Source organism: Aplysia californica, unplaced genomic scaffold (genome assembly GCF_000002075.1).
Source record: "Aplysia californica isolate F4 #8 unplaced genomic scaffold, AplCal3.0 scaffold00098, whole genome shotgun sequence".
NCBI classification, from domain to species: Eukaryota; Metazoa; Mollusca; class Gastropoda; order Aplysiida; family Aplysiidae; genus Aplysia; species Aplysia californica.
Window position 1 is genome coordinate 1,145,953 of NW_004797368.1, and position 16,129 is coordinate 1,162,081.

Genomic DNA, 16,129 nt, shown 5'->3' on the forward strand with positions numbered 1-16,129 from the left:
ATGTTGTCATGGTAGATCATTCTTCTTCACTCATTGTCTCTCTCTCTCTTCAGGTTGTATCAGTCTTGCTTTTTTTTTCCAGTTTGAAATGACTTTCATTTTGTTGATGTTTCTCTTAACCATAGTTAAACAAGACTTGATATTGGACCTGCTCCTTAGATATTTCTTTCAAAGAAATAATAACTCTTTGTTTTGTTCTTTCCCCCGACATTGCCAGATTACTGCTGGTGACAACGTGTCCATCACGCCGGCTGACCCCACCCAGCCCCTGTACATGGCCAGGGTTCAATACCTATTTGAAGAACGCGGCTCAATGCAGGCTCACGTGCACTGGTATTTCCGTGGGAGCGAGACGGTGCTTGGAGAGGCCTCTGATCCATTGGAGCTATTCTTGGTGGATGAATGCGATGATAACGTACTCGAGGCTGTGCATGCTAAAGTTGAGGTAAGTACATGTATGTAGCTTTCTTTACCTACACAGGTCTGCATGTGTTTTTGCTAATGTTTTCCTTTTTTTTTCTTTAAGGGTGCATCTGTTTCTCTTTTTCATTTTTTTCCCTTTACATTCATGTGAGATTGTTCTCAGTAATGCCAGGGCGTTGACTCATTCATGTAGATGTGAAATGAAGTAAACTTTACAGTTTCCTGGAAAATTCAAAATAGGAAAAGAATATTTATATTGGAAATGTGTTACATTTTTTTGGTCATCCTAATGTGTATTTATGGTAGAATTTATGAGTGAGAATATTTAAATTTTTGGCAGTTATTCCCCCACCCCCCTACCAAATATGGGTTAGTTTCAGTTGCCATGTTTGTGCTGTTATTTGTTGCAGTCTTTCTTATGCTATGGACAGTATCTGAGGGTTCACTTCTTCCATTCCCTAGGTCCTTTTCAAATCGATTCCGTCCGACTGGAGCATGCTGGGCGGCATCGACGATCCCGATGTGGATAATGTGGTGCAGGAGGACGATGGGAAAACCTTTTTCTACCAAAAGTTTTATGATCCGACCCTCGGACGCTTCGAGGATCTGCCAATGTATGAGCAGTGTTCGGAGTCGTCAAAAGTGGACCACTGCGTCAGCTGTTACAGGCTTGAGCAACGCAGGTTGTTGGAGGAGGTGGCTGTTGGGGAGGAGGCGGAGGTGAGTGCTGTGGGGTGTGTCTGTGTGTGGTTTTTTGACATGTCTGTTTATGTGTGTGGTTGATTTTGACTTGTCTGTTTGTGTGTGTGGTAGATTTGATATGGCTGTCTGTTTGTGTGTGATTGATTTAACGTGTATGTACATATGGGTAGATAGAGGTGACTAAATTGTGTCGATTGGAATGTAAAAAATACCTGTCTTATGAAAAAAGACATTTTAAGACAGAGGTGAGCTCATCTTTGCTTGTGGAGATGGAAGTAACTATTGTGGTGTGTGACTGACATTTATAATGTCCTTTGTGTGTGGCTGGATGGTTAAATTGAAGGGTCCTGCTTCTTTTCCCATCCTTCTCTTGCTTCTGTCTGTCTGTTTTGTTTTCCTCAACTCTGAATGACATATATTGTGCCCTTGATGTGCTTCTCTTTACAAAATAAAAATGACGTCTGTCCTTATCTCTGCCCAGAGTTCATCCAAGACGGCCAGCTACCTGTACTACAACAGCGTGCGTCGCGACGGCCTGGAGTACCACGTGGGCGACTGCTGTTACATCAATCCGGAGGGCTTCGACTTCCTGATCAAACACCCAGCTAAGAGCGGCAAACAGCTGAGGTTGAAGGATAAAAATGTAAGAGTATGAGTGTTCGTGTGTGTGGTGTATGTGTCTGTGGAAGGGATGAGTGTTTGTGTCTGAGGAGGGAGTGTTGGGGGTGGAGTGGATTAGGTGTACATGTGATGCTTCGACTTCAGTGTACTCAGCTATCATGGATGGAAAGTGAATAAGCTGTGAGATGTCCCAAATTGATGTGTTGTCAGGTGTGGTTCCACTGCCACCGTACTCAGCTCTCAAATTGCCATGTGTGCCCTTTCTCTTCCCTTTTCTCTGGACAGAACCTCATTTTGGTCCTGTTATTCACTGTATTTCATTTGCCCCCCCCCCCCTCTCTCTCTCTCTCTCTATCTCTCTCTCACTCTCCCTGCCTCCCCCTCTCTCTGAACACTTGTTTTAAATTATGTTTCACCAGATGGATGAGGACATGTATCCAGAGTCCTACAGGAAGACAGAGTATGTCAAAGGATCCAACGACGGCTGCCCAGAGCCCTTCAGGATTGGTCGCATTGTCCAGATTTCTGCAAAGAAAATGTCTGGCTCAAAGCTGCCCGATTTAGCAGAAATCAAAATCAAAGTGAACAAATTTTACAGGTAAGCTATTCTCTCGGTTCATTCCTGTGTTTTTCCCTTCCTTGTACACAAAGGGGATTGGGTTTTTTTTTCCTTTGAAATCCTTTAAATGGGGAAAAGGTTGATAGAAATTTTGACACAAAGACTAGTCGTTCTGTTAAGTGATTTTGTTTTGTTTCATGGATATTTCTTTCATCATTAAGGATAATGAACTAAAACAAAGGTCATTAAGAGGTATTCCACGGTGACAGCTACATTCTTCTCTGGTTATCTAGGGCAGAGAACGCTCATAAAAGCCACCAGGCCATGTACTGTACAGATCGATTTTTTTATTTTTTTTTAGATTTCAAAATGATTATTGATTTCAAAGGCCTTTGGCCCATACATCTTCACTTTATAACGTATGGCTTGGCAATTACACACATTGGTGCTGCACATCAGATATTTAACATGAATTGGCACGCACGCACGCACGCACGCATTGTACAGATAGATGTGTAGTGAGGTTTTTCTTCTATGTTTATCTAGGGTAGAGAACACAGAGTGACAGATGTTAATGAGATTTTTCTTCTATGTTTATCTAGGGTAGAGAACACAGAGTGACGGATGTTAATGAGATTTTTCTTTTATGTTTATCTAGGGTAGAGAACACAGTGACAGATGTTAATGAGATTTTTTTTCTATGTTTATCTAGGGTATAGAACACAGAGTGACAGATGTTAATGAGATTTTTTTTCTATGTTTATCTAGGGTAGAGAACACCCACAAAGGCCAGCAGGCCGTGTACCACAGTGAGCTCAACAAGCTGTACTGGAGTGAGGAGGAGGCGTCAGTCCACTTCTCCCAGGTTTGCGGCAAGTGCACCGTCCTGTACCAGGATAACATTGCTGGGGATCTCGACACATTCTTCCTGGACAGTCCTGATAGGTTTTTCTTCCTCGAGTCGTACAACGCCGAGTCAAGGTCGTTTGAAGACCCACCAGCGAAAGCGAGGTTGATGGGAAGCAAGGGGAAGGTAAGCGCTGCCCAGGTCATAGATTTGTGAATGATCAGGAAAGATTTGTCTTTTGTCATGGCAAAGTTGTGGAAATATTTTTGTTTTGTTTTGTAAATCATGGGGTGAGCTGTCATCATTTGGTGACTGATTGTCCCGTTGTTCTTTTTGTTTTGTAAATCATGGGGTGAGCTGTCATCATTTGGTGACTGTGATTGTCCCGTTGTTCTTTTTGTTTTGTAAATCATGGGGTGAGCTGTCATCATTTGGTGACTGTGATTGTCCCGTTGTTCTTTTTGTTTTGTAAATCATGGGGTGAGCTGTCATTATTTGGTGACTGTGAATGTCCCGTTGTTATTGTTTTGTAAATCATGGGGTGAGCTGTCATTATTTGGTGACTGATTGTCCCGTTGTTCTTTTTGTTTTGTATGTGGCCAGGTATTTTTTCCAGAAATTTTTTTTATTAACGTGCTCTTCATCTAAGAAAGCAATTCAAAACAGTGATATCAGTTGTGCCTTACACTTTTGATGTACTGTTAATGTTAATGAATTTTCCGGAAGATCCCTTTTGTTTTTTTCTTTCGATTTAGTGGAGATTTTCTCTTCCCAACATGACTGATAGAAGTGTTCATGACATATGTTTTATGTTTCTACACAGGCCTTTGTAACGTAGCAGACAACATTCAGACTCTTTTTTTTTTTTTTTTCCCCCCTTCAGGGGAAAGGCAAAGGAAAAGGCAAAGGCAAGTCGAGCAAGGCAGAACCATCAAAGGAGGCTTCTGAGGAGGACAAGGTTGAGATTCACAAACTGAGAACGCTGGACGTTTTCGCTGGATGTGGTGGTGGGTACTCATTTTAAGTTCTAATTTGGGATTTCTGTACTGTTGCACATGGATGCCTCGAATATATCATCTTGGGTTGACAAATGTGTTTGACACATCACATGATTTGAGTATTGTTTTTAATGAGAGTAATATATAATTTAAATTCTAAGTATACCTGCATGTGGTTTTACCATTCCTGTTCAGCCAAGAAAAATTTCCCTCTGGGACAATAAAGTATCATCATCTCATTTTATCTTATCTTAAACCGTGATAACGGAAAACACAGATATTGAAGAAGATGAAGGGAAGTAATTGTCAGAACTTGTGTTGATGTGAGTTTTGTATTGGTTCTGACATCGCGATGAACAAACTCCTCCCCTCAGGTTTGTCGGAGGGCTTCCATCAGGCCGGCTTGGCCGAGAGCCGCTGGGCCATCGAGAAGGAGGAACCGGCAGCCCAAGCGTTCCGGCTGAACAACCCGGGCTGTACCGTGTTCACCGACGACTGTAACCTCCTGCTGCAGCGCGTCATGCTCGGGGAGACCACTGACGAACTGGGACAGAAACTGCCGCAGAAAGGTTGGTTTGTCTGAGACTTTGTTGTTACTGTTAAAACTTTCTCTACCTGTCTGCTCGTGTGCCGGCTTGGGGAATATAATCAGTTTTACTGTTCGTTCTTTACTGTTGTAGTTCTCACAAATTTTTTATTATTTTAGCTAAAAAAATTTCGAAGAAAATTATCACAGTGGGTGGTTTGCGGGTACTCTGGTGTGGTTTGCTCCTTCTTTCCTATCAAACGCCTATCGTACTCATCTCCCCTCCTTCTTTTTTGTGTTTGTTACTCTCTTGTAAAACCTTTATTTTTCAGCAGTTGTATGACCTCATTGTGTTGCAAGTGCTGTGAAACACTTGTGACAACAATAAAGCAACAAAAAATATTACAGAACTCGCACACCCTTAGTCTCAGAGTCCAACCATCGTTCGTTGTGTATATTTATTTGTTTGTTGTTTATTTATTGTTTGTTGTGCAATATTTATTTTTTGTTTGTTGTGTATATTTATTTATGTGTTGTTTATTTATTGTTTGTTGTGTAATATTTATTTATTCATATTTATTCGTGCTCACAGGGGAGGTGGAGCTGTTGTGTGGAGGCCCGCCCTGTCAGGGATTCAGCGGAATGAACAGGTTCAACTCACGAGAGTACTCCAAGTTCAAGAACTCTCTGATCGCCTCCTACCTCAGCTACTGTGACTACTACCGGCCGCGGTTCTTCCTCCTCGAGAATGTGCGCAACTTTGTGTCCTTCAAGCGCAGCATGGTGCTGAAGCTGGCGCTGCGGTGTCTGGTGCGCATGGGCTACCAGTGTACGTTTGGTGTGCTGCAGGCCGGGAGTTACGGCGTGGCTCAGACTCGCAGGAGAGCTATTATCCTGGCCGCTGCTCCGGGGGAGAAACTTCCTGTGTACCCAGAGCCCCAGCACACGTTTGCACCACGGGCCATGCAGCTCTCGGTCATGGTGGACGACAGGAAGGTCAGTGGTTGCTCTAAGCTATGAGAAACTCAGCTTGTTTCTGCACATAACGAATTAACCAAATGCTCAATTACATGGTTATTTTACCCTCGAGGATATGTATCTTGTTCCATACCATAAAGATATGCCTTAGAACTGCCCTTAGCTGACAAAACACCTTTTTTCATTTTTAGGGCCAAATTTTTTAATTTGCTAAATCGATAGCTTGATCAGTTACCCTACTTGTGGGAAAAAAGAGGTTCTTGCTCTAGACGTTAGACAGGTTAGACTCTTTGTGAAGTTTGAAATATGTGGTATTTGAAGTTCAAAAATAATGTCCAAAGGAAAATTAAGAGAAAAGTGTAAATGAACTTTTTTTGAGTGAATGGCTTTTAAAAATGCCTTTAACTGCAGTTTGTAATGCACATATTAACACATTGTTCACATTTCTAAACTTTGCAACATTTATCACCGTTATTCAAATTTCCCAACAGTTCAACTCTAACATCAAGAACATGACGTCGACGCCGTATCGTACCATTACTGTCCGCGACGCAATGTCAGATTTACCTGAGATCAAGAACGGGGCTAAGGCAGAGGAGATCTCATACAAAGGTCAGAATTTTTACTTAGCAGCTCTGTGTAAATGTAATGTACAGCATATTATTGATTTACATATATGTTGACTTGAGCATATCGTGACCTCAGTGCTTTCTTGTCACATCTCCATTTTAAAAACACCTTTTGAATGGATGGTTTTTGGTGTTGTTTGCTCCTTCTTTCGAATCAAACACAGATCGTCCTTATCTCTTCATTTCTGTGTGTATGGTAATCTTTTACCTTCAGCACTTATATGATGTAATTGTGTTGCAAATGCCATAAAACACTTACTTAAACTCAAAGATCTGTTCATGTGTTCGTGTCCACGTTCAGGCGATGCCCAGACTCACTTCCAGCGCCTGATCCGGGGCCACCAGCACCAGCCGATCCTGCGGGACCACGTCTGTAAGGAGATGAGCCCCCTGGTGGCAGCGCGCATGACCCACATTCCTCTTGTGCCGGGCTCTGATTGGCGAGACTTGCCCAACCTGGAGATACGTCTCTCTGACGGATCCAAAGCCAAAAAGCTGTGAGTAGGCCTGATGTAGGGCTGATTTACAATAGTGAATATGTGACTAATAGAAATACTAGTGGTACAATATTATTAGCATGAAAAGGTAATTACAGTCCAGTGCCACACCGCACAAATGTTTTAGGATTTGTTTTTTTCAATCATGTGACTTTGTGGGTGGTTGGCAAGTTTTCTGGTGTCTCCTGGTTTCCTATTAGCGGTGTTCTCCTTGTTACCTATCAAACATCTATCGTCCTTATCTCTCCTCCTTTTTTTCTTTGTATGCTACTCTTTAGTATTATTTTCTAACCTTCAGCACTTATGTGACCAATTTGTGTTGTGTCGTAAAACTCTTACTAAAATATGTGACATTTGTCACCAGGCTGTACACTCACCCAGACAAGCGTAACGGCAAAGGCTCCAACGGTCAGCGCCGCGGTGTGTGCGCCTGTGCGACGGGCCGGGTGTGTGACCCACTTGACCGCCAGTTCAACACCCTCATCCCCTGGTGCCTCCCACACACGGGCAACCGGCACAACCACTGGGCCGGGCTCTATGGCCGCCTGGAATGGGACGGTTTCTTCAGTACAACAGTCACTAACCCTGAGCCCATGGGCAAACAGGTGAGCATAATGTCTCATCCTCAGATTCCTGAGATTCCTCCTGTGACCCCTCACTGACCCAAAGTCATGCATATCTTCTTCTGTGGCCTTGGGTCATGCATAACATTTCTCCTCTGACCCCTGTCTGACCTCATGCATATCATCTACTTCTGTGACCCCTGTCATCTACTTCTGTGACCCCTGTCTGACCTCAGATCATGCATATCATCTTCTGTGACCCCTGACTGACCGTGGGTTCTTCTGTGACCCCTGACTGACCGTGGGTCATGCATTTCTCCTGTGACCCCAGGCTGACTATGTGTTGGTGTACGAGTCCAGTGGCTTAGCTCAAAAGACTTTCTATCATCTAGATTTTGCTCCTTGCTCTCTAGTTAGGTTATAGTTCCCACGGTGTAATTCTGAGTTAGACATGAGATAGGGCCTACTGAAGGCGAAGAACTTGGCATCTTGTAGGAACTGGGCAGAGAAGGACTCTTCAAGTTAGGAGGAGGAAGTTCTAAATCTGCATTTATGTGCTTGTTTTTGCTCACCATTGTGAATGTTTGGGAAATTCTCCCCGATTTTGTTGAGTTCAAGTTGTTTGCAGCTCTTCTGGGTCCAGTTGTCAGAATTTATACTTTGGTTATTGTTGATGTGGTATTTTGTAGATCTTGAAGGCACAAACAAACAAGAGAATTCAACTTGTTGATTAGAATGACAAACACATGTGCTAAGATTCTACTGCTCAGGAAGCCATCTTTTATTCTGCATCTGTTCTTGTGGCCAGGTACATGATATGCCAGTTGGGTTAATAATGGACATTATTATTACCATGACAGATTGCATATCAACAGTTACAGAGGAGCATTGCCTTTAAAGTGACTAGTGTGTTGCAGTGTGGTTACTTTCCTTTGAAATGTATCCCCGAAAGCATTGCTTAACTGTCAGTGTTGCTGTTTTCTTTGTCATTGTTATCCGCTGGGAAGAGAAATTTACTCATGCAGTATTTTGTATGATTGTAGTTGGTTTATCAGTTAAAATTTTGTGATGATATATTATCTTTTGCAGCATCATCATCCCCTCTTGTGTTCTTTCTTCCCAGGGTCGTGTGTTGCATCCAGAGCAGCACCGAGTGGTCAGTGTGCGGGAGTGTGCCCGCTCTCAAGGATTCCCCGACACCTACCGCTTCTTTGGGAATATTCTTGACAAACATAGACAGGTAAGTGACCCCACACTCTGTTTTCTTCCTCTCTTGATTCTTATCTTATTTTTTCCCTGCTCTAAATGAATGTTATCATGTTAATGTCTTCTCTTTACCAAAATGAATTTTTAAAAACCAACTCCTGTCCCTCTGCCTCTAATACCTGAGTGTGGGTGGTTGGCTGGTGTTCTGGTGTGGTTTTCTCCTTCTTTCCTATCAAATGTCGACCATTCTTACCTCTGCTTCTTTTTTGTGTTTGTTACTTTCTTATAACACCTAATCTTCTGCACTTATATGACCTAATTGTGTTGCAAGAGCCGTAAAACTTACAAAAACTAATACCTCAGTTGCATGACAAACATACCTACCCACCTGAGGATGAAAATACGGTATATGTATGATGTCTACTACAATACGTACTTTCAAAATACTTTTCCCCTGACTTGTGACACTTTCTGTTCTCCAGATCGGCAATGCTGTACCCCCTCCCATGGGCAGGGCCATCGGGCTGGAGATAAAGAAATGTCTGGTGTGGAAACAAAAGAATGGCCCAGAGGAAGAGAAAACTGGCTCAGAAGTGGAAAAGGCCAAGGAGGAAGAGAAGACAGAGGAGAAGGACTTGCCGGAGTCGTCCCAGGAGAAAGAAGAAGAGGAGAAGAAGCCTACATCAAATGGCAGTGGAGGTTCAGAGGAAGTGGAAGATATGGAGTCAGAAAGCAAGCAAGAGTCAGGAAGTAAAGGAGCGGACTCCGGCACAGCTGGGGCTGGGGCCTCGTCGAGCTCAGCTTTGGCGTAGGCGTGTCCTGTGTCCCTGTTGTGTCAAGTGTGATGTGTGTCGGACAGTGATACCCAGTGGCAGACAAAAGATTTTGACTGTCGTATAATTACATATAGGAGGAGAATGTGGGTCTCAGTCTTACCCGTCTCACAAATCTCACACTTTCTGTGAGGGTGGTTGGTGGGTGCTCTGATGTGGTTTGCTCTGTCTTTCCTATCCAACATCTATCTACCTTATCTGTTCTTTTTTGTGTTTTTAATTCTCTTGAAACACCTAATCTTCCGCACTTATATGACCCAACTGTGTTGCAAGTGCCGTAAAACGCTTACTAAAACACAACAAAAACACTTCCTATACACCAAAAAAGTAAATATTTTTAGATGTCTGTTCTGTACTTGATTATGAGGGTCCATGCCTGGGCCATGATGACTTGGTAGTTCTTGTGATAAGATTGAGGGCCCTTTTCTCATAAAAGTATTGGTCCTTGCATGTTAAATGTTTTGTTAAAAAATAGGAGTGTTCTTGACTGGATGTGTTCTGCTATGTATGTGTGTTGCACGGACGTGTTCAGGGCTAGGTGGGCGTTGCACCAATGTGTTCAACAGTGTGTAACACGGATGTGTTCATTATTATTCAGCATTAGTTGTTAAGACAGTGACATGCACAAAGAATCTCCCTTCATTGTACTAGAAGTGCAGTTGAAGTTGGCGCCACCAACAACTTTCTTTTCACCTCTCTGATATATATGTCTATTACTGCTTGCTTGGTCCAAATACTTTAGTTTATTGCTGTAGTGTCACAGCATCAAAACTGCTGTTTCAAGTGGAAAAAAACACCTAGAGACCCCTCTGCGCTTACCGGCACCCGTCTCATACCGGCAGTTGGCACGTATTTGGCCTAAAATTGGACAACCAGACAATTATGTGGTAACCTGGCATGCCGTCTGCTATACAATTGCGTGCAACATTGTTTTGTTTTCAAGTTCAACAATTTTGAGCAGAATCAGATGCCTGTGTGAGCAGAGCAGAAATAATCCATTTCATCTCCAAAGGTAAGAACCGCGTTCAGCCATTACAGCTTGCAGATGCGCAATGCGTCATGGGAAAAATGCTATTGGTTCTGTAATCGTACCGGCAGGATTCGTTTCGCATTTTTATTCAGTTTGTAAGGTGTCTAGTTACCAGCACAAATCATTCGCTGCTCTTTGTTGTAACTGGATCCTGCAGCAGAGTTTCAGCTACCTTTGGTTTCAACACCACCTCGGGATCCTGTGGATGACCAGGACCATGACTATTGTCTGTCTGAGCAGGCATTGAGACCATTGGAAGATGAAACTCTGGTGACACCCCTAGCCCCCCAAAATTTGCCTCAGGACAACACTTTTGCTTTGTCCTTGACAAGCTAATTGATCACACCATTGCCACTGGATGGATGGCATCAGACATGCATTGGGTCCGCCATTGGCACAAAATCGAACCTAAGGAGAACGAGGGGGCATACAGAAAGTACCTTGATTTGTACAATCAACTCATTCCTGCCCCCTGGTTTGTCAACCTGCCCGTACCAGCAAGCTGGAACTCTAAGGTTTCAACACAGAGAAGCGGGCTCAGGCCCCTAAGTATGTCTCAGGGGCAAAGTACAAAGCATGGGAGGTGGCGGAGAAATTGGAAGAAGAGAAGAAAAAGGAAAAAGTGGAAAAGAGGAAGAGAGAAAAGGGTGGAGAAGGAAGAGGAGAAAAGGTTAACGAAGTTGGAGAAGCAGAGAGCAGGGAAGAAACAACAGGGGAAGGAAGTGGGAGTAAGGGAAGGAAGAGGAAAGTACAGGCAAAGATGATGAAGAAAAGGAGAGAGGGAGGAAGAGAAAGAGGATATGAAAAGGAGGCGGGATTGTTTTGCGAGATCCGAATCCGTGTCATACTTGTGGGGGGCGGGGTGTGAAAGATGGGTGGGTGGGTTGTGACATGTGTGAGTTGTGGTTGTATCATAAGGGGTGTTGTGGTCGACAGTGCTGTGTTGAGCAAGATGTCAAAGAGTGAACTAAAGCCTTTTACTACGTTTGTTTGTCATGTTAGTTTGTTGTGATATGTGCGGAAGAGTAAAATGAAACATTCATGTACCTATGTGTGAGTAAGATGTATGTGAGTCTGTTCTGGTGGTTGTTCTTTTTAGTATGTCAATAGACTTAAGTTCTGTTTTAGGCCCACTGTACAAAAGGAGTTCGTCTTTGCTTCTTCCCTCTTTTCAAACGCCTAGTTATCTCTTTAGGCAGTTGTAAATTTTTCAAATTGAGTGTGCCGGTATGGGGTGTATCAAGTGCTGGTATAGAGTGCATTAAGCACCGGTATGGGGTGCTTGAACTTCACAGGGTCCGGTATGGGGTTTACACAAAGGAGTTCGTCTTTGCCCTAAGGAGCTAGATCTCTAAATGTGCTTTGATTTGAGTGTGCTGGTATAGGGGGATGACTGACCCCCAGAGAACCCCTCAGGTGCCGGTATGGGGTGCATGCCATGACATGCGTCAAGTCTCGGTTAGGGGTCTTCTTTATACACTATCTGATTAAAAACTTCACTCCACACCGACAGGAAAGGCTGACCTCTCAACGAAACGCTGACCTCTCAACGAAACGCTGACCTCTCAACGAAACGAAATTTTGAGTCGATGTTTTTGAAAGCCGAAGTTATGGTAATACAAAAGTTCACTTCCGGAAAGAGTCAATACGTAACACTAAGGTACTGGTAAGCCCAGAGGGGTCTCTAGTGTCCAACAAAAATCATATTTTGTCAGATTTGAAAAAAAAAGCCAAAAAAACCTCAGTAATATATATTCATAGGATAAAGAGATATGAAAGAAATGTATAAAGTTGTGGATATCCTCTCTTGCTTCGAATCTAGGAAAAAAGGCTGATTTGACCTGGTTTGCTGGGACCAGATTTTCAATCAAATGGCAAAAAAGTTGCGGTGTGGACATGCAGCTCTTGTGACTCCCCCTCTTTTCCTTCTGTCCTAAGGCGTTTGTGCAGCGTAGCATTAAATTGCATTTATAAACCTTTTCATGGTAATAATGTTGTACCACCAGTATTTTTATTTGTCACATAAATATTGTACATCAGCCAGGTCTACTTTTATCAAATTTTGCACGTGGTCTGATGGTAAAAATTTTATGCTCCATTTTGTTTCTATTTTCTGCACCAAGATGTCCATTTTTCCTCATCTGTGCCATTGTAGATTGAGGGAGAGATGAGAGAATGATTTACGAGATTGTAAAATATTTTGTCATCATTATGATGTTAATTGTGTCTGATTTATGTAAGATTGCATTTGATGTGTTTGACAAACCTTTTAGCAAGTATTTTTCCAAACTTTATGGTCTTTGGTATTCTAATGCCACCCTGTGATTGAAATTAAATAATTAATGCATATTTGACATGTGTATATTGACGATGTGAAAGTTTGATGTCTCTGTGCTGAGATGGAAACAGTTATGCTCACTCTCATGGCTCATCCGGTAGTTGTAGTTTTTTCACACCAAAACTTCACATTCCCCCTTTACATTCACTTAAAAGATTTGTGTCGACCACTTTGATCATGGTCAACATTCTCTGGTGACTTCTCATTTTGAAAAGACTGATTGAACACAACTCTCTTGTTTTTCATTTCAGACGAGATATTTTCTGTTAGTGTTGATACTACTGAAAGGCTCCGGTGATTGAGGTAGCCCAGTTGGTATCATGCTGGACTACTGGTGCTGCCTTGTCGGCCTTTTAACTTTTGATAATGACAAATGTATAACAACACAAATGCATGTCATCATTTATCATTACAGTTCTTCTATGTTTAGCTTTGAAATAAAAATGTGTCCAGATTATTTGGTCTCAATATGACCATGACACATTAAAAGTTCATGCATGCACCCGCGCCCCACTGTTACTGCAACGGAAGGGGTCAGACATTATGTTTTCTCCGTGAGTAAGAAATACTGAATCTTGAAATTAAAGATATTCTGCCACTTCTCTGAAGGCATGTCAGTTGATTGGAATTTCTGCTTCATAAAGATGAAAAGTTTTAGATCTTTTACTCTGTAAGAGACAGTGTGCATACTTACCAAATAGATTAGCAGGTCAAAATTTGTCAATTTTTAGCAAATCTCTACACATTAATCTTAATTTACAACTCTTTTATATTTGTTGTAATTATTGTACATACATTCAAATAAGTGTCGGTAAGAAAATTATATATACTGGGGGTGATTGCAGGTTTTTTTTGTGTGTATTGCCGCTAAAATTGTTATTCTGTATAATTTTTATTGTAATGAACTCCCAGATCCCAAACCCGTACCAGATTTGTCAGTTTTTCAGCTTGACCATAGAACCAGCATCCAACTATACATTTAAAGTAACTACAGGCTGAAGGATTCCTCTTTTCTAAAAGTAAAAGAAGCCTATTCTCTCATACCAGTAATACTGAAGTTGTTTGTGCCGTCTGTCTGTTTTAGTTTTAACCCAGTCTTCTCAAAGTCAAAGGGAACTGTTCTGGAACATGATAATCAAGATTTTTTTAAATTGTGAAAAAATGAAGTATTGAACATAAAAACATTTAACTGCAGCAGGTTTTAAAGAATTTTAAGAGCATTTTTATGTATTATTGTATTATGACAGTTCTCAATTTAAAAAAAACTTTTTTTTTGGGCGCGTTAATTATCCATAAGTAATCCTGAAATGACCAAGCAAGAGCAGTTAACTGGCCAGTTTTGCTCCGATAATAAATCTTTTTGGTCAGATGTAGACTGTAGTATCATTTGTCACTAAATTCTTGTTGGAAAATGCTGGTCAGTCATCATCCTTTCCCTCATTTGCCGCCATTTATTCAAATATCAATTTTGTCCCATCATTTACCGCCATTAAATTTCTTGTTTGTCAGATGTCATTTTATCCCCCCAATCATTTACCGCCATTAAACCTCTTGTTGGTCAGATGTTTTTTGTTTTTTTGGTCCCATCATTTACTGCACCGCCATTAAACCTTGTGTTGATCAAGTGTCGACTTTGTACCATCATTTACCACCATTAAATCTCTGGTTGGTTTATCATCACCATCAACTAGTTTGTGTCTTCTGGAATAATATGTGGGTGGTTGGCAGATGCTCTGGCTTGATTTGCTCTTCTTTCCTATCAAACACCTATTCACTATCATCCTCTCTCCTTTTTTGTGTTTGTTACTCTCTTTTAACACCTCTAATCTTCGGCACTTATATCACCTTATTGTGTTGCAAGTTTGTGCTGTTGAAGCTAGAGAGGTGAGCAGAGTAAGCATGATTCCCTGTAAAGACTTCTCTGTTGACATCCACCCCTTGGCGCTCATATGACTATGCAGTTGCGAGGCTTAACTCTTACTAAAACTAAAAACATGGAATCGTATTCTGAAGCTCAAACATTTCGGGGTAACAGGAGGATTGCATCATTGTCACTTTGTAAATGTTCAAATATTTTAACAAAATCCCAGTGGCATCCCTGACTATGATTTGAGGATTCGAACCTTTTTCATGAGAGTCGACCACTTTACTTTTCGGCTGACAAGCTATGAGTAAGGCGTAAAAGTTATAAGTTCTGAACGCCATGCGAACCTAGGTCACAAAAACAGAAGGGTAGAAAAAAAGTCTGAGCTACCAGTGGCATCCTCTAACCATCCAAGCAAAAAGATCAGATAGTAGAATCGGCAACAGATCAAACAAGACACTAAAGTAAACACTCTAAAGCAATACAAGAAAAACCCAGAGCAAAGTGTTGGGAGTAATTGCGAGACAATGTCATCACGTTTATTACAGTAGTTGAGTGTTTTGTGAAGTTCTCAGGGGATGGGAGAGACATGGTGTGGGGTGGGGGGGCAAGTGGGCCACGAGGGGGTGTCCCGGCTTCCCCCCCCACCATCCACCAGGAGGCGGGCCTGTGCAGCCGGAGGGAACAAAGTCACTCCAAAGTCTCTTCACTACATTACTGGTACGGTATTCTAAGTAAGTAAATCTAAGACTACCAAGAGTACATGCTTCTACCAGGCTAACACTTTAAGACCACCACGGCTTCCGAATGTACAGGCAGAAGTGACTAGAAGTTTTTATCTGGATCTGTTACTGTTATGAAGCACAACACTGTCAAAATTGTCATCATCTCCCGGGACAATCCCATGAGAATCCACCCAGCCCTTCCCTCCCTTACAAAGGACAACTGACCCTCTGTCATCCCATTCCTTCCAACTCTCCCGGGGCCCTCCCTCAGTTTCAGGTCTGACCTGCAGTCTCAATGATGGGTTAACTACAGCAGACATTTCACAATCATGCATTCCTGTTCACCTCCACAGAGTACAACACACAGCGCGCTCATGTCATATGACTATATGCAGTTGCGAGTGCCGTAAAACACTTACCAAAACAAAGAAACCAGTCTCTGTGGGGTCGTATTTTGGAAATCCATACTGCTGCTGACTGTAGTAGGCACTGTACACTTACAAACCATCAGACACAGTGCACAGTACTGGTGAGGAAACTCACAACTCACCATGTCCTGTGAGCCTTGACACCTCAAGTGCTTGGATTCTAGTTCTACCCAAGGGGACTCCACATGCCCTTTTGAGATCTTCCCCGACTATGCAATCACACACCCACAAAAAGGGCTTTCAATCCCTCCCCCTTCCACTCCTGGACTGCACAAATCCGCATCCCACAGAAGGAACCACGCATGTTGATATAGGGAAACCGCTAAATCAAATGCATCATCATGTGTACATCAACAACAAAA

General features: G+C 42.3%; 1 protein-coding gene across 3 annotated transcripts in view; it reads left to right on the top strand.

The window, feature by feature from the left end:
• LOC100533531 (DNA methyltransferase 1) overlaps positions 1-9,607 on the top strand; it is a 31,753-nt gene extending 22,146 nt beyond the window's left edge. For 2 of the 3 annotated variants that reach the window (XM_013080767.2, XM_005095220.3), the window contains 13 exons: positions 218-445; positions 886-1,143; positions 1,607-1,768; positions 2,166-2,344; positions 3,074-3,338; positions 4,036-4,159; positions 4,525-4,719; positions 5,269-5,672; positions 6,146-6,266; positions 6,585-6,780; positions 7,145-7,385; positions 8,467-8,583; positions 9,032-9,607. In XM_013080767.2, coding sequence (XP_012936221.1) covers positions 218-445; positions 886-1,143; positions 1,607-1,768; positions 2,166-2,344; positions 3,074-3,338; positions 4,036-4,159; positions 4,525-4,719; positions 5,269-5,672; positions 6,146-6,266; positions 6,585-6,780; positions 7,145-7,385; positions 8,467-8,583; positions 9,032-9,361 — 2,820 coding nt within the window. In that variant the 3' untranslated portion in view covers positions 9,362-9,607. The remainder of the gene's footprint in view (positions 1-217; positions 446-885; positions 1,144-1,606; positions 1,769-2,165; positions 2,345-3,073; positions 3,339-4,035; positions 4,160-4,524; positions 4,720-5,268; positions 5,673-6,145; positions 6,267-6,584; positions 6,781-7,144; positions 7,386-8,466; positions 8,584-9,031) is intronic. The other variant, XM_005095219.3, reaches the window with a different exon arrangement.
• The last annotated feature ends 6,522 nt before the right edge of the window (positions 9,608-16,129 follow it).